Genomic DNA, 18,950 nt, shown 5'->3' with positions numbered 1-18,950 from the left:
TTTTCCTAGGTCCAGTTTGATCTGTTTTAAGTCTGAGAGGGAAAAGGGGACATGCACTTGTGCTGGGCCAAAGTCTCCTCCTCCTTCCACGGCTTGGAGGGGGCACAATCGAGGGCCATTGGCACCTTTTGGTTCCTTGACTATCTTTTTATCTGGTTCCTTTTGGGCCATTAGGGCCAAAGGAGAGTCCTTACTAGTGGGAGGGGGAGCCGTGGGGAGACCTGAGTATGGGGGTAGGCTTTGAGGACCCCTGGTAGGATGTGAATTACATTTTTTACATAATTGTGGGTTATCCCCTAGTGAGAAAAAAACCTGTATATATGGCACTTCATTCCATTTGCCCTCTTGTTTACAAAAGACATCTAGGTGTAGGATGGTATTACAGTTACTTCCCTCAGGTGGCCATGTCTATCCTCCGGGAAGAGGCTATTGTGGCCAGGTGGTGCTGCAGAAAAATATAAGTCACTTCTTCTTCAGCGTTTGAGGGTCAAATTGGTCCCAGTTATCCAGAATACACCTCAGGGGTGGTTTGCTTTTGAGGGACGTCTCCCATCTGAAAGGAGAACATAGGAGTGCCCACACCCCTAGTCATCCCCTAGTGAGCACTAGCCCTAGGGCGTCCCCTATGGTTCTAGTGTCCTTTTCTTTCCAGGGTATGCAATCACCCATGGAACCCTGCTTAATGAATTTAATTGCGCTTACCGACGTAGCAGTTTTGCCCGCACTTGTTTCCTGTCTTTTTTTAGCCCCCCAAAAAGGGGGACCGGGGCTGCTGGATTTTAGTGGCTCCCTGCCAGCATGCCCACTATTACCTTTGCATCTGCGAGTGAGTCTTAGGTTCGGAGTGTATTTTGAGTTCAGAGACCGGGTACCAGTTAGCATATTTCTGGGCTTGGAGCTGTCCCAGCAAGATAAATTCCTTTAAAATGGCACTGAAGCTCAACAGTTTTAGGGTAGGCAGCGGCAAATTGGAGGACCAAGGTTAGAACAGTGCTTTTCGTACCTGAATTTTCTGCCACCTATTTTCTCTCCTAAGAATATTCATTGACCTTTGGACTTGAATTGGGGGACCTATAATCTATTATATTGTTTTTGGCCCATACGTCTCACTGCTTTGAGTGGAGAAGTTCTACAGTTCTAATCACTGATCCCAGATGGGAAAGGTGGTAATTAAAGTAGCCTCTATAATCTGGAGCAAGTTTAGGGCAACAAAAGGAAAAATCTCCTAGGCCTTCTATCAGCCACTGACATGCCTTTTGATGCCCCGGATAGTGCCTAGGGTACAGGGTACGAGGGACAGGTTCCCTATAAGTATATTGATACCCATTTGAATAAGGATAAGCCTGGGGGCACCATGGGCAAGGGTCTTTGGATTTTCACCTCCCTCAACTTAGGCTCCTAGGCCAAAGATTCTTAGATTCAGGGGTAGGAAAGATCCTAGATGATAGGGCCTCAAGAAAGTCTTCTCTGAGGACATTAGGACCAGGAGGCATGGAATGCATGCATGGGCGGCTGCAGAGTAGAGGCTTCTGGCTGTGCCATGATCTCAACTGGGTCAGTGCTGGGAGTTTGGGATGACAGTTTTCCGCCTCTAGTCAGCCCTTGGCTTTTCTCAGGAAAGGTAGAAAAAGGTGGAACTGGTTCCAGGCAAACCAATGCTCCCAGCCCAGAGGGCCGGGGGTTGTTAGAGAGCCCTTTCCCAGAAAGCCTCACACCTGTGTCTTAAGTCAGATGGCTGCACTTGTTGCTTTTAAATGGCCGACAGGTGCCTGGTGTTTTCCTCCAATTTCTAGCAAGAAGATAGAACAGAATAGCAAGTGAAAGGGGTCCAAGGTTACTCACCGCTTTGGAGAAATCCCAGACAGGCCCCCAGAAATGAGACGAGAAGTCTCCCGATCAAAGGTTTTTCTTGATTGAAGGATTCATGGTCTCACAGGCTTCAAGGAATGAAGCCGTGGGCCACAGTGGCAAGTGTTACAGCTCGATTAGAGAAATGAGTGGACCCAAAGAGTGTGCAGTGGCAAGATTTATTAAAGTGAAAGTGAAAGGAAAGTGAAAGTGAAAGGAAAGTGAAAGTGAAAGGAAAGTGAAAGTGAAAGGAAAATGAAAGCGAAAGTAAAGCTTCCATGTGGTGGAAGGGGACCTGGAAGGGTTGCCTGAGTACAGTCAAATATTTTCCTATTATGCTTAGTATAATTAATCTCCCTAAATCCAATATCCAAAATACATTTTTCCTTTTTAGTCCCCATTAACTATCAAAACACCTATCTGGAAAACAGTATTTTTTCTAGAGGTCTCTGTGTTGTCCCAGTCACCCAAGATTCCAGACTTTAGGGTCATTCTAGAATCTGCTGTTTCTCTGGCAAGTTCTTTTGATTTATCTCCAAATTCTTTTTATTACAAGGCTTCCAAATTCCCTGAAGCACAGAATGGCAGCATTTGAAAAATGCTAAAATAATATTGATGAGTGAACACATATTGAGTTCTAGGCACTGTATTAAGGATTTTACATAGATTATTGAACTGAGTTCTTATGATAACTTGCAGGTTAGATACTGCTATCACCACCTTTTAAAGCTGAGGGAACTGAGATGCAGGGGGTTGAGTGACCTGCCGAAGGTCACACAGCTGATGGGGAGCCACAAGTGAACTCACAGTATGATTCCAATGCCCATGCTCTTTACCATTATAAAGGCTTAGATCATTTTGCAGTCCGCCTTTTACTTTTTAATTTGGAAAGTCCTCTTACATGGAGAAGGCAGAGTTCTCCTTGGAAGGAGGATGTTCTCCTTTCCCTGAATATTCTTTCTTATCTCAGTTTTCCTTCTCTCTTTTAATGTCATATTCAGTCCCAAAACAAACTCAGCATCCTCACTTCTAAAGTAGCCCGCTTCCATGTTTCCTCACTTCTGTCCGTAGCACAACCATCCTTGATGTTCAATGGATCTGGACCAAGTGGCTCCTTTTGTCAGAGGTATTCTAACCAGAGCGACTCCATCTTGAATAGGGTCTGGGTAAAATAAGGCCGAGACACCTGCTGGGCTGCCTTCCCAGGAGGTTAGATATTCTTTTTTTTTTTTTTTTTTTGAGACGGAGTCTCGCTCTGTTCCCCGGCTATAGTGCAGTGGTGCAATTTCAGCTCACTGCAACCTCCACCTCCCGGGTTCAAGAGATTCCCCTGCCTCAGCCTCTGGAGTAGCTGGGACCACAGGCGTGCACCACCATGCCTGGCTAATCTTTTGTATTTTTAGTAGAGATGGGGTTTCACCGTGTTAGCCAGGATGGTCTCGATCTTCTGACCTTGTGATCCGCCCGCCTTGGCCTCCCAAAGTGTTGGGATTACAGGCGTGAGCCACCGCACCTGGCTGTGGTTAGGTATTCTAAGTCACAGGATGAGACGGGAGGTCAGCACAAGATACAGGTGACAAAGACCTTGCTGATAAAACAGCATGCAGTAGGGCCGGGTGCGGTGGCTCACGCCTGTAATCCCAGCACTTTGGGAGGCCGAGGCGGGCAGATCACAAGGTCAGGAGATCAAGACCATCCTGGCTAACATGGTGAAACCCCATCTCTACTAAAAATACAAAAGATTAGCCGGGTGTGCTGGCACATGCCTGTGGTCCCACCTACTTGGGAGGCTGAGGCAGGAGAATCACTTGATCCCAGGAGGCGGAGGTTGCAGTGAGCCGAGATCATGCCACTGGACTCCAGCCTGGGCAACAGAGTGAGACTCCATCTCAAAAAAAAAAAAAAAAGAAAAAGAAAAAGAAAAAGAAAAAAGCATGCAGTAAAGAAGCCAGCCAAAACCAAGATGGCAATCAAAATGACATCTGGTCATCTTCACTGCTCATTATATGCCAATTACTAATGCATTAGTGTGCTAAAAGACACTCCCAGCAGCACCATGACAGTTTACAAATGCCATGGCAATGGCTGGAAGTTATTCTATATAGGCTAAAAGGAAGAGGAACCCTCAGTTCTGGGAAATCCCTGCCCCCTTTCCCAGAAAACTCTTGAATAATCTACCCCATATTTAACCTATAATAAATAACTAACCATAAAAATAGCCAACCAGCAGCCCCAAGGGCTGGAGTACTCATTCTTTTGTTTCTTTGCTTTTCTAATAAGCTTGCTTTCACTTTATTCTGTGGACTCACCCTGAATTCTTTCTTGTGCATGATCCAAGGACCCTCTCCTGGGGTCTGGATAAGGACCTCTTTCCAGTAACACTTTTCCTTATATCCAATTAGTTAGCAAAATTAATTCATGCTTCTCTTTTGATATTTCTAGGATATAACCCTTCTTCATTTCCAATGCCATTATCTTAGCCAGACATGAATTGTTTCTTGCCTGGATTAATGTAATAACTTTCTAACTTTCTTCTTGCCTCAGTCTTTCCCCATTTCCAGTCTTTCCTGCATTGCACCAACAGATCTGTCCTCCTATAAAACCACAGTCTTTATGACTCCTCCCTGGCAAAGTTTCTACAATGGCTCCCAATTCCTCATTAGGTTCATTCTCAACTTCTCAAAAGTAGAAATTCAAGCCTCTCTGTAACCCAGCCAACCTTAGTTCCCTTCTGCCTACCCCAAACTCTCCAGTACAGGAAGGCCTGTCTGGCTTCTTGTTCTTCCTGACTTGCACCATTTTCATTTCAGTCCCTAGACCTTGGCTCAAGTTATTGCCTGTACTTGGAATGATTCACCCTCCTTGCCTGCCCCAGTCTCAACAACTCTCCATTGCCCATTTTGAGTTCAATTTCCTTAGTGAGGACTTATTTTCTCTCTTCTTCCCTGCCCCTATGCTTTCCACACAGTAACTGTGAAGGATTTTCCTCTAAAGGTCTTCCTGTTTAGAGACTCATTCCAAGGTCCCCAAATGTGGCTTAGGTGGGGGTAGGCATTTTCCACCTTCCAGTAAAAAGGACACCAGACTCCAACACTCACCCACTGAGTAACAAAAAAACCGGGGAATTATTTTGCCATCACCAGCTCAACATTTTAGTGTACACTTATTCATAACTCATTATAAAGTACTTCACAGCTTTTATATAGAGCCTAAGCAGGACCTCCAAATTTCCCAGCACTTTGGCAAGCAAAAACTTTTTCTGAGTGGCAGATGAAGGGGTTGCTCTATCGGATTCAGAACAAACTCCACAAATTGCATTTTGAATGATCTTTAGTTGGCCTTGTTGTTTTAAGGCTACCTTTCAGAAAGAAATGCGTGTCTTCAACTTTAGATAAACTAGAAGCAGATTATATCTATTTAAAGTATAGAGCTGTTAAAGATCTACATAAAAGCAACTGATGGGCTGCAAAATGCTCCCTTTGTAGCTTAATTACAACCTAAAAGCTTCAGCTTGTTTTAAACAACATGACCTTTAGTCTGTAGATAAAATGCATGTAAATTAATCTTGAATGTCAAGTAGATTTGTCCAAGAATTTCTTTTTTGTGTGTGGTGGTGGTGGTGGTGGTGAGTTTGAGGAATGTAGAGGGAATAAAAGAGTGTCTTTTTTTTTTTAATTGTGTTTTTTTGTTTTGTTTTTTTAAATCAAATCTGAGGACTGTTCTGATAGTTCCCACATTGGCAACAATATCCTGGAGAACACAAGACCCCTAAGAAGTAAAATTGTTCTTTCTCGATCTGTTTTTGCTCTACCTTCCACTCACATTTTCTCAATTTTCCAAATGCCAGCATACAAATTTTTTTTCAGGAATGCCTCCAACAGGAATCAACAGAAGTTAACAATAGCTGAGCCAGTCAGAGAGTGGTAAAGATGACTGCCTTTCAGTGAGTGCCAAACCTCATCATCAGTGGGCACACAGAGGCATAACTACCCAACAGGTTCATCTTGCCTGCTGTGCAGATAGCGTCGATTTATCAAGACAGGGGAATTGCAACGAAGAGTTTCATACACATAGAGCTGGCTAAACAAGAGACCAGAGTTTTATTATTACTTGGCTCGGCCTCCCCAAAAGTTCAGAGGCTAGGGTTTTAAAAAGATAGTTTGGCAGGCAGCGGGGGCTAGGGAATGGGAAATGCTGATTGGTTGGGTCAGGGATGAAATCACAGGGAGTCGAAGCTCTCCTCTTATGCCAAGTCTGCTCCTAGATGGGGGCCACAAGACAGATGAACCTGTTTATTGGTCTTGGTGGTGCCAGCTGATCCATCAGAATGCAGAGTCTAAAAAATACCTTGAATACCAATGTTAGGTTTTACAATAGTCATGTTATCTATAGGAGCAATTGGGGAGGTTAGGAATCTTGTGGCCTCTGGATGCATGACTCTTGAGCTGTAACTTCTAATCCTGTGGCTAATTTTTTTGTTTTACAAAGGTGCTCTGCTTCCCAAGCCAGGAGGGAGTTCATTTTGGGCAGGGGCTGATATCATTGTTGTTAAAAAGTTAAACTATAAACTAAGTTCCTTCCAAAGTTAGTTCAGCCTACTTTGAGGAATGAATGAGGGCAGCTTGGATGTTAAAAGCAAGACGGAGCCAGTTATGTCAGATTTCTTTCACTGTCATAATTTTCACACTATTATAATCTTTGCTAAGGCAGTTTCAGAGGGGTAGGAGATGGGAAATCCTGAATCTCTGAAGAAGCCCTGTTGCCATATCAAGGGGAACTCTCTTTTGTTGTCAATGCCAAGATGATTTAGGTTGGTATGATTAAAATCCAGGCTTTAAGAGGCCAAATATTATCCCAAAGCAGCAGCTGATAAAAGCACAGATGAACAGACAAGTTGGCACCCTGAAGGAAATAGAAATAAAGAGTAAACCCAGAAACAAGACACTAGGAGCACAGGGCAAAAAGAGCCAATGGCAAAGCAATATTGAGTGCCATGGTCTGAAAATTTTGTACCCCCAAATTCCTACGTTGAAACCTAATCATCAATGCGATGGTATTAGGAGGTGGGGCCATTGGAAGGTGACTAGGTCATGAAGGGAAAGCCTACATAAATAGGATTAATGACCTTATAAAAGTGATTTTATAAAATCATAAAAATGATTAATAACCTTATAAAAATGAGGCCCCAGAGAGCTGCCTTACCCTTCCACCATGGTGGAAGGTGAGAAGGTGAGAAGGTGCCATGCATGAGCCAGAAAACAGACCCTCACCAGACACCCAATCTTTTGGCACCTAGATGTTAGACTCCCCCAGCTGCCAGAACCGTAAGAAATAAATTTCAGTCATTTATAAGCCACCTAGCCTATAGCAGTTATAGCAGCATGAATCAACTAAGAATATGATAAATCTTAATAAGAGCAACAATGAACACTTACTGAGAACCTGACTATACCAGGCAGTGTACTTCACCTGTATGATCTCCCTTAAACATCCCAACAACCTAATGAAGTAGATACCAATTTCTCAGTCATACAGATGAGGAAACTGAGGCTTGGTGAAGTTAAAACATTTGCCCAAGATCACCCAGCTACCAAGCTGTGGGTCCAGAATATGAATCCATCTGACTTCCAAGTCCACACTGCTTATCACCACCACATACTTCAAAGAATTAGGGAGAGAGAATGGGGCTGGGAACTTAACAATGAAGAAAGATCCCAGGTTGCTTGAGCTAAGGACAGGTACATGAGGGCTGAAGGTGGCAGCAGTACCATGGGCAGGTGAGCCTGCAACTGCCATAGGGAGATCCTGGCATGAGAGCTTGAGAAGGATGAACCAGCCCTTGGCTTTGAAGGGCTTGTGATCTGAGAAATTATTCTGGAACTCACACAGGGAGGGACCTTTGCCAAAGGATCTCTCAGCCTGTGGTCCAGTGGGCAGTGCTACTAAATAATTGGCTGATCACAGGGTACTGCTCTCTCCCTAGAGTGGAGAGACAGTTTTCAGGTACTTTTAACGTGACTCTGAGTTCCAAGACAAAAATCAATTTTATCCCCGGCCTAGTGGCAGGGAAGATTGAGGGAAAGGCAGGGAAATAGTGTGGATAAAGACAAGAGCAGCTGGGCATGGTGACTCATGCCTGTAATCCCAGTACTTTGGGAGGCTGAGGCAGGAGGAACACTTGAGCCCAGGAGTTCCAGAACGCCGTGGGCAACATAGTGAGACCCTGTCTCTAAACAGATCTAAGAGAAGGCTGGCCATCAAGAGATGCAAGCATTTTGAACTGGGAGGAGATAAGAAGAGAAGGGGCCAAGATATCTCATTTTAAGTGTCATCTTTTGTTTTATTACGAAGACAATAAAATCTTGAGTTTACGTTCACTTAAAAAAAAAAAAAAGACAAGAGCTGACAACTCACCAAGCTCCAGAAGGTTCTACCCTGCTCAGTCTGTAAAGCCTTGGGAGGCTCATTCCTACTGCCCTCACCTCTGCTGCTTTGCATAGAAAGAGACTGGAGACTTTTAATAATTCCAGGACATGGGATTAGGTCCTGATGGTTTCATGCCATTCATTTGGTCAACACAACTGCTCTATTCTCATGAGTCCAGATGATCAGCCTTGACCCACCTGTTTCTTCTATATGTCCCTAGAGAATCATGCCAATAATTTCTTACAAGGAATGCTTTATCTGTGTGTGTGCAATGGATCTCAGGGGCCAGCTCCCTCTTGTCTTCCTTGTGCACCATCATTGCCTGAGACATGAGTTAGGCTTATAGGTGTGTTCCCATCACCAACACCACTAGACACAATCTAAGCAGAGATATGGCTGCAAGCTCTCTCCCAAACCTTAATTGATACCTAGAGATGGCTTCTGACATGGGAACAAACATATCGTGTCAAGTGTGCTGAGAGTACACAGCCCTGATGTCCTAAGTGCACGTGTGCACACGCTGCAGTGAGAAGGGCCACAGAAACCCACTTCCCAGGCTCTGCATGGGGTTTATGACTTTGGCCACCCTGTCTTTTTTAATCCTCCTGTATCAGGCCTCTAATCTCTCATCAGCTCCCCAAACCCCTCACCCTGCAGGACCTAGTGTGGTATGCATCTCTCTCCTTCAATCAAGGAGAACAGATAGAGTTTGAAACAAGGCCTAGATTTGGGAATAATGGATGGCTAAAAGCTCCCCTAACATTGTTTGTTCTCAGTTTGGGAAGCCAGCAAGCAGCCTGGCTCAGCCCTACAGCTTCACTGTAGACGCAACAGCACTCTTAGGGTGCCTCTGTCTTGCATTCCGTCTCCTTGGGAGAGGTGTTAGACCCCAGAGTTAACCAAGGCTGGAGCATCCCTGATTTAGTAGCCCGAGCTACTAAGAATCAACCCTAGGCTGGGCACGGTGGCTCACGCCTGTAATCCCAGCAATTGGGGAGGCCGAGGCGGGTGGATCACGAGGTCAGGAGATCAGGACCATCCTGGCTAACATGGTGAAACCCCATCTGTACTAAAAATACACACACAAAAAATTAGCTGGGCGTGGTGGCAAGCGCCTGTAATCCCAGCTACTTGGGAGGCTGAGGCAGGAGAATTGCTTGAACTCAGGAGGCAGAGATTGCAGTGAGCCAAAATCACGCCACCGCACCCCAGCCTGGGTGACACAGAGAGACTCTGTCTAAAAAAAAAAAAAAAAAAGGATCAACCCCAGTGCTGTTTCAGGGAATTATGATGTAAGTGGCGGTCTGGCAAAGTTTTTTGTTTTTTGTTTTTGTTTTTTTTTTTTGAGACGGAGTCTTTCTCTGTCCCCCAGGCTGGAGTGCAGTGGCGCGATCTCGGCTCACCGCAACCTCCACCTCCTGGGTTCACGCCATTCTCCTGCCTCAGCCTCCCGAGTAGCTGGGAATACAGGCGCCCGCCAACACGCCCGGCTAATTCTTTGTGTTTTTAGTAGAGACGGGGTTTCACCGTGTTAGCCAGGATGGTCTCGATCTCCTGACCTCGTGATCCGCCCGCCTCAGCCTCCCAAAGTGCTGGGATTACAGGCTTGAGCCACCGCGCCTGGCTGGCAAAGTTTTTCTGAGAAGAACAAGACAAAAACTATTTTAGGCTTTGTGGGTCACATGGTCTCTGCTGCAACTATTCATCCCAGCTGCTGTAGTGCCAAAGCAGCAATAGACAGTTTGTAAACAAATGGGCATGATTGTATCCCAATAAGACTTTATTTATGGTTACTGAAATCTGAATATCATATCATGTTCACATGTCATGCAATATTATTATTCTTTTGTTTTTTCCCCACCCATTTATAAATGTAAAAACCATTCTTCATAGCCTGTACAAAAACAAGTAGAATAGCAGGCTGGACTTGGCCTACAGGCCATAGTTTGCTGACCCCAGTCTAAATCCTCAGCTTTTACAACATTTGGAAATAACTCAGTCCAAGGAAGTGGGAAAGGGAGATAAACTCGGACACAGCCAATTTAAGGAAATATAGCACCACAAGCAGGAGCTGTGACTGTAGGTAATGTGATTTTTTTCTCTATAAACAATAGAATTTCTAGATTCATATCAGTGTAGTTTACAGCAGTCATAATGCAAAGCTACCTGTTTGCTACGATAATGTGTTACTGCTTAATCCAGCTGGAATCTCCGGCTTGGGAACTACCCTAACAATCGGGAGCACATGCTTTTGAAAAGCCGTAGTGACAGGAAATCTCCATCCACTGAAGCTGGAATTGATTTTTAGAAACAGCAAAAACAACAAAAAACTGAAACCAAACCCAATGCAAAAAACCACATCGACCTCAATCAGTAACAGCAACAATCACAATAACACAGTAACTGTAACTACTACACTTTCAGAATCAGGCTGGTAAATAAGGGCATTGTGGTCAAGCTAAATAAAGCCCTTTGGGTTTAAAGCCACTCATGATTCTGAGATGAGACTCCTGCAAATGCATGATTGGAAGTCCTAACATGGCCCCTAACAATGTGAGTGTTGTTTGGCCAACATTCTGTCAGCCAACTAAAAAAAAAAAAAAAAAAAAGAACTTTTTTTGAATTGCTGTCAATATTTAAAAGCCGGGAGATTTCACATAAAAAAAATACAGATTTTGCACTTCTCTTAAAAAAAAAAATCAGGCTAGACACAGTGGTTCATGCCTATAATTCTAGCACTTTGGGAGGCTGAGGCAGGAGGATTTCTAGAGCCCAGGAGTTCAAGACCAGCCTGGGCAACATAGTGAGATCTCTACTAAAGAAAAAAAATTTTTTTAAATTAGCCAGGTGTGGTGGCACACACTTGTCCCAGATACTCAGGAGACTGAGGCAGGAGGGTCATTTGAACCCAATTAGTCAAGGCTACAGTGAGCTATGATCACTCCACTGCACTCCAGCTTGGGCAACACTGTGAGACCTTGTCTCTAAAATAAAACATAAAATAAAATAAAAAAATAAAAAAGAAAAGAACAGAAAAGAAAAGAAAAAAAAATCAGGCACAAGAAGCAAGAGGCTCTGGTTCTTGTTCAGTCACCATCAGCGGGAGCCTCCCCTTTAGACAAAGCAGATGAACCTCAGGTTGGTGCAGTCCCTACCATGCTCTATTGCTCCCCGGCCCAGGAGCAGCTGCCAAATGACCTGGGGTGCAAGGCCCCTTTTACTCCCACAAAGAAGAGAGCAACACAGTCACATGGTTCAAAAGTCAAAATGATACAGAAAGCTATACAGTGAGGGGTTCATTCCTCCCTTATACCCTCCAAAAGTAAGCACTTTTGTTAATTTCTTCGATTAGTTCTCCCTTTCTTGCTTACACAAGGTAATACAATATATATTTTTCTCTGCCTTGCTTTGTTCACTTAGAATATATCCTGGGGATTGTTCTAACTCTTATTATATCAAGAATTTCCTCATTCTTGTTCTACAGCTACTTAGTATTCCAGTGGGTGTATAGATTCATTTAACTAGTACTGGATTGGTAGATATGGGTTATTTATAGTCTTTTGCTTTTACAAATATTCTGCAATGAATATATACATATGTCATTCATAGGAGATAAAATCTATGGTGAGATTGCTGAGTCAAAGAGTATTTGTAATTTTTTCCAGATTTTGCCAAAGTGCCTTCTGTATGGGTTCCGTCATTCTGCACTACGAACAGCAATGCAAGAGCACGTCTGTTTCTCTTCAGCTTCCCTAATATAGTGTGTTGTCAAACTTTTGTAGTTTTGTCTTTCTGTTAGGTTAGGGGTGTCCAATCTTTTGGCTTCCCTGGGCCACAATGGAAGAAGAATTGTCTTGGGCCACACATAAAATACACTAATACTAGCAATAACTGATGAGCTAAAAGGAAAAAAAAATCGCAAAAAAATCTTACAATGTTTTAAGAAAGTTTATGAATTTGAGTTGGGCCACATTCAAAGCCATCCTAGGCCACAGATTGCACAAGCTTGTGTTAGGTGAAAATTATATTTTGGGGTAGTTGAAACCTACATTTTTAAATGAAGAGATCTTTTCCCATGTGCTTATGAGACATTTGTATTTCTTTGCCTGAGAACTGTCTGTGTCATTTTCCTGTTGGAGTCTCATCTCTGTTGCTGATTTTCCTATTAAATTTTTTTATCAACTTTTAGGAATGCTAAGTGTATTAGAAAGATTATGTGTCTATGATATGATATGAGTTTTCCAGTTTGTTTTGCTTGTTTTGTTTTTTTTGAGATGGAGTCCTGCTCTGTCGCCCAGCTGGAGTGCAGTGGTGCCATCTCGGCTCACTGCCACCTCCATCTCCTGGGTTCAAGCGGTTCTCCTGCCTCAGCCTCACCATCATGCCTCACCATCATGCCTGGCTAATTTTTGTATTTTTAGTAGAGACAGGGTTTCACCATGTTGGCCAGGCTGGTCTTGAACTCCTGATCTCAGGTTATCCACCTGCCTCAGCTTTCCAAAGTGCTGGGATTACAGGCGTGAGCCACCACACCCGGCCTTCTAGTTTGTTATTTATCTTTTGCTTTTGTCTGTGGTGTTTTTATTTTTGTTGTTGTTTGCTATGCTGAAGTTTTGTTGCTGTTTCATGTGCTTTTAAAATATAGCCAAATTTATTTATTTATTATTTGCATCTGGCTTTTGGGTTATAACTTGAAAGAAAAGGCTTCCCAATTCCAAAATTAAAAATGATATCCTCATATTTTCTTTTAGTTTCATATTTTAAAAATGTAAATCTTTGAGCCATTTAGAGCTTGTTAAAGTACACACTGTGAGAATAAAACTATTCTTTTCCACTCTCTCTTTTCCCAGAGCGCTTGCCCCTTGTCTCAAAATCATTTATTAAATTCATTCTTCCTCACTGGCGTGAGATACTGTCTTTATTATGCACTAAATTGCCACATGTATTTAAGATTATTTCTGGACCTTCCACTCTGTCCCGTTGGTTTATCTATTCATATCCCACTCTGTTTTAATTACTCAGGCTTTAATTATATTTTAATATCTTGTAGAACCTACTGTTCCTCCTTGTTCTTTTTCAGTGGTTTCCTTGCCAGGAATGCTTAATTTTCCATGTGAACTTTTGAATCAGTTTGTCTAATCCCAGAAAAAAAACCTATTGATAGTTTTATGTTGGGATGGCATCAGGTTTCTAAGTTAACTTTCAGTTAACTTATTATGATGCTAAGTTTTCTATCCAAAAACATGCTATTGTTGCCATTTGGTTTAAATCTTTTCTGTTCTACAAGAGCGGTCCCCCAGCCCTTTCTTAACACAAAAGATAAGTATATAGATACACACACAGGTTTTGCACATCTTTTCTTCCATTATATCTTTCAACAGATGATTGTTTGGGTATAAAAAGTCTATTGATTTCTTAGTAATATTTTAATACCTTGTTTCCCACTGAATTCTGTTATTGTTAGTAGTAGGTTATCAACAGATTTTCCAGGTATATAATCGTATGATCTGAATATAGCCAGACTCTCACTTCTTAACATATTTAGACCATTTTCCCTTGTCTTGTTGCTCTGGCTGATCCTCCTAGGACAATTCGAGATACTATTGGTGATAGTGGGCAGCCCTGTCTTAATACTGATTTTGGTAGGACCATCTCCAGGATTTGACAGTTCAGTGGAAAGCTATAGTTTTGGGGGTGAGACCCAATTACATTTTATCATGTTAAGAAAGGATCCAATGATTCCCATTTTATTGCATATTTAAAAAATCAAGCATTGTTGTTAAATTTTATCAAATGAGTTTTCATCATTTGACAATTATGGAATCATATTTGCCTTCCTTAAAAAAATCATTTGAATTGTAACTCCTGCTTTAAAATAGCCAGGCTGATTTTCTTTTTAGAGAGGTGCCAAGGACATTTTGAACAATATCCTGGGCATAGAAATGCATACGGTCCCTCAAGGACAACAATTATCATGGATACATAATCACCAGTCTCAGTGTCTTACGTCTTCTCTATGTTTGTTTAATTTATGAAAATATTTATGAAACTCCCTCTGGGTGCTTGACCCTAGATTTTGGACAAGTAAAGACAGGATGATAAAGCTACCAGAACATCAGCAAATGTGAGATAGGAAGAGAGGAATGAGAGAGGGTAGCTGATGGGAAGAGAACAAAAAGAATATGAGAGGAGGTCAGAGAAAAAGAGAGTGAACAGAAGTAGCATCTCCTGCAGGAGTTAGTAGCAGATGGGTCAAATTTTCTCTCTCCCCGCTCACCAGATCCCTATTCCCATTATTGGCCTAATTCTGTGGTTTCCAAGCCCCATCCAGGGCCCCTTTTATTACTTTCTCCCAAAAGTATGCACATGGTTTTAAAGATTTAATGTGCTTCTTGGTTGTGTCAAATTAACTGTACTTAATAATTATCTTGCCTTTTTAACGAAGTCATTTACAGCTGCCAACCAGGTTCTGGTAAGAATGTGCTCAGCTAAACAGAATTCTCATGCTGAGTGGATGTATTTTCAGCCAACAGTACAGAAACTCAAAGTATCAGTTAAATTGAGGTTCATCGTGGATAAATGAACCATTCTGGAAGGCTTTTTGAAATGTTGACATTAGTCTGCATAGAGTTTGTTTCTTTATTCCTAGACCTCTAAGGACATAAGACCTCAGGGTGAGGACCTTGGATCTCACTCTCATTCAAGATCTGGTGGTGTATAAAAGGGCCAGGGAAGGTGTAGCCTTCACCTATAAGAAGTGTGTACACTTGCCTCCACAATATATACTAGACCATTCTCTTAACTTCTCTCCAAGAGCAACCAAATGATGTTTTCTTTAAAAATGGTTTTCTCATATGAATAATTGTTCTGAGAAAAGCAGAGAGTAAAGATGAGGAAAACTGTGAAGCTGAATGGAAAGAATATTGCTGTCATAAATTTAAAAGCTTTTCAGTAATAAAATTGGCTCCCCGGCCTGAAGCAAAGGCCTTGATGGGGATCTGGTGGGAGAGTGACGCCTAACACAGCTACTATGGATAAGAAGTTATGCCAAGGTCCTTCCTGCTGGAGAGTAAGCACTCCACCCCCAGGCTGCGGCCTAACAAATTAATTCAGAATCTCTGGGGATGGGATTCAGGCATCAGTAAGTTTGAAAGCTTCCCAAATAGTTCCAGTAGGCAACCTTACTACTCAAAATGTGGTCTTCAGGCCAGTAGCATTGGTAGCAGTGGGAGCTTGGTAGAAATGCAGAATCTTAGGCCCCAGCTTGGACCATCTGAATCAGAATCTGCATCTTAACAAGATCCCCAAGATATTCCTGTGCACGATAAAGACTCAGTGTTAGAGACTGAGTAGTGTTTCTTAAAGTGTGGTGCCTGGACCATCTGCATCAAACTCACCAATGGCATAGGAGGTGGGGGCATGAGGGGACTTCTAATAAAGCAGATTCTGGAGAGGATTCTATAGGTCTGAGGGAGAGGCCCTGGAAGCTGCACTATAATATGCTTCCAGCTGATTCCTAAGCCTACTGTTTGAGAACTGCTCCCAAGAGGAAAGTCAGTAGTAAGATGATTGCCTTCTCCTAGCCTTAGGGATAGGCCCTCATGACTCTAAAAGGTCAAAACATACCCATTGCAGGTGGGGGATGAGTTGATGATAATCTACTAATAATTTCCAGTCTGACAAATGTGATAGTTCTGCTCTCTGACCTGTAACAGAGTTAGTGGTAGCACTGCTAGGTCACCTAGAGTTAATTTGACATAGAGATGAGTGTCTCCATTCAATTTGTTAGTGACAGAATAGGTTGCAATTTGGATACAAAAGCTTCTACCTTAAAAGCAGGATTAAAAATGTAAAATAATGATGCTCAGATGTATCCCTTTTTGAGGGTTTTTAAAAAGCCTTAAAATGTAGGGTAGAGAGCTGAGAGGGCGAGAATGAATTCCCCTAAGGAGGTTTTTTTCATCTTATAGCAGTCCTTTTTTGAAACTTCTGCTTAGGTCCAGATTTTTAAATGATAACATGAACTTAAAAAACAAATGAAGTGAGGAATGGAAAACTTGATCTCTCTCAAAAGATGTATTTGAAGTATGTAGTACTTTTACGTAGTTTTAAAAGCATTTCAGCTCATGTAAGATATTTAAAAGCTTCTGTGAGAACGGAAGCTTTAAGTCAATTTATTTTCAAATACCTAGGATTCTGAAGTATGGCTCACACTTGACTAGAGGTAATAGCCGAAATCTTTCTGATTATAAAGTGAAACAAGACTGTTGCAATTGTAATAGATAATGAAATGGGATAGGGAACTGCAATGTGATCTAATAGTATTTGTTAAATACTTATTGAATTAAAAGCGGCAAAAGCAAAGAAACTTAACACTGGAAAACAAATCTTTGAGGCTTTGAAGACTTTCTTCAGAGCAGTGTTTCTTAAACCTTTTGGGGGAGGCATGCAATGGGGGACCCCTTGAAGATCTAGTGAAAAGCTGCAGACCCTCATCCACACGGGCAGGAGGGCACAGGCACACACACTTGGCCATTTCTGCAGTTCCATGTATTCCCTGGAGCCCAGTGGGGAGACCGATCCGCAGGTCCCATGTTAAGAACCTCAGCTTTGACATTGCATTTTAAGAAAAAAAAAATTGCACCATATTGACGTCCCTCATTTGGAATTGTTTGAGATCCAGGGGCAACTTTCCCAGCATCTAGGTCCCAGGTGGGCAGTAAAACTAGGGCTGTTTTCACTTAAACGGAGACAATTAGGCCAGCCGTCTCGCAGGAATGAGGCGATGCCAGGTGAAAAGCCAGACCACTAGTTGATGCCAGGGAAAGAATCCCTTTATTGAAAAAGCCTACGCTCTTTCAGAAACGCGCCTCCATCCTCTCAGAGGGCCCCACCCACAGGTCAGTGGCACAGGCGGAGCCCCAAGGCTGCTGTGGCTCCGTTCACATCAGGAGACGAAAACTTGTCTAAGCTGAGAAGAAAAATATGCTCTTAGAAACACTGCCGTCGCCCTTCATTTACATGCGGACTCAAAGAATGTCAGAGGTAGAAGAGACTCCCTCCTTCACCCTGTCCCCAACCTCACAGATGAGAAAACAGACTCCAGTGGGCTGAGGTGCTTGCCGTGGTGACACCCCAACTACTCATGCCCACAGCCCTCTCCGCAGCACCTCGCAGCCTGGCCAGGGGAGAAGAGGGCGTCGGCGTCCTCGCCCCACACCCCCAGCCGCCCACCTGGCCGGGGCGCCACGGGGAACCGAGCCCCCGCCTACCGGCACCATGGAGTAGGTCATCATCAGCAGCATGTCCTGGCTCTCGGCGCGGATATGCGGCGCGGGCTCGCCGCTGTGGCTGCGCTTGTTGCGAGCTGAGCTGCCCGGGTCTTGGGGTGGTGCGGGCGCCCCGCGCGGCGCGCGGCTCAGCTCGGCCAGGAAGGAGCGCAGGGCACTGTCCTCGCGCTGCTCCCGGCCCCGCTGCGCCTCCAACGCCCGCAGCGCCACGCTCAGCCCGCGCCACTGGCACAGCGCGAACACCGTGCCCGCAGCGTTGAGCGCCGAGAGCAGCGCCACGGCCGCCAGGGCGCCACGCAGGCCCCAACCCGCGTCTCCACGGCCTCGCTCAGCGCCTCGGGCCATGCTCTGTGCGCCTCGGGCCGGGCAGGGCTTGGCAGCTTTCAGCCCTGGCAGCCTTTATACGCCTCGGGCAAGCCGTGGGCTGGTGGCAGCGCCGTGAGTCAAGTCACCCTTTGGCCCAGCCGGCGGGGCGGGATGGGGACAGTAGTGGTGGCGCCCGAGCAGCCCAGAGGGACAGGCGGGCAGAAGCAGGAGAGGAGCCAGTGGAGAGAGCCTGCGGAGGAGGGGCTGGCAGGGCTTGTGCTCCCAGAGTCCCGACAGCTGAGCAAACCCTTTCCTCCTCTTCCCACTGCTCTGCCTGTGGGCATTGCTGTGGCCCAGACAGGCAAAGCAAGGGTCAGACTGAGGGGGAGAGCAGGAATTCCTATGGGGAGAAGTCTCCGGATTCCACCCCCTTCTACCTCCACACTGCCCTCTTTGGAGAAAATCAGCATGCCCAGATGCTAAGGCACGTGCCCACTGTCCATGCGAGGTCTGGTCCCGGCCCCAGCACCAGGCTGCCCATCACTCCCCACCATGGCCATGAGGCTCCACGAGGCCACTGAAGACCCCAGATGACCTATCCCAGGAAGGGGACGGATAGGGGCGGGGAGACACTTGGCACTGGAAGGCAAAAAAGGCCACCCGTCAGAACCAGAAAAGCCCAGGACTGCCTGGCCAACAGGACTGGTCTTTGAAAGGAGAGTTCCAGGATTTAACAAGCCAGGAACTCTGCGATGAGATCCATATCCGGAAAATGGCAGGACGATGAGGAAAAAAACCCCAGGAATCAGGAGACCTGGTCCTAAAGCCACTCCGTTGCTACTCAGCTGGGAGGCTTTGAGCATGTCCCCAGACCATGAGGAGGTGCTTTCTGGCCTAAGGGTTGGAGAGCTGGGCCAGGGTTGGGTTGTCACCTAGCCCTAGGAAAACATGTTGTCCAATGCCTCTCATTTACTCCTCACAACTTTTATGTTGCCCAATACGTGCTCTGCCTCGAGGGCCACTGTCAACCAAATGCAGAGTCACTTTTGAGTCTCCTCAGAGAACCTCTTCACTCAAGAT

The 18,950-nt window shown here is 44.4% G+C and overlaps 1 protein-coding gene across 1 annotated transcript in view; it reads right to left on the bottom strand.

Moving 5' to 3' along the window:
- Positions 1-17,945, bottom strand: part of GLDN (gliomedin) — a 63,784-nt gene extending 45,839 nt beyond the window's left edge. Inside the window, exon 1 of the mRNA XM_032175140.2 lies at positions 17,547-17,945. Within this exon, the coding sequence (XP_032031031.1) occupies positions 17,547-17,909 (363 nt within the window). The 5' untranslated portion in view covers positions 17,910-17,945. The remainder of the gene's footprint in view (positions 1-17,546) is intronic.
- Positions 17,946-18,950: the final 1,005 nt, after the last annotated feature.

Source organism: Hylobates moloch, unplaced genomic scaffold, assembly GCF_009828535.3.
Source record: "Hylobates moloch isolate HMO894 unplaced genomic scaffold, HMol_V3 SCAFFOLD_14, whole genome shotgun sequence".
Classification (NCBI taxonomy): Eukaryota; Metazoa; Chordata; class Mammalia; order Primates; family Hylobatidae; genus Hylobates; species Hylobates moloch.
This window is presented reverse-complemented; position numbering and strand designations above follow the sequence as displayed.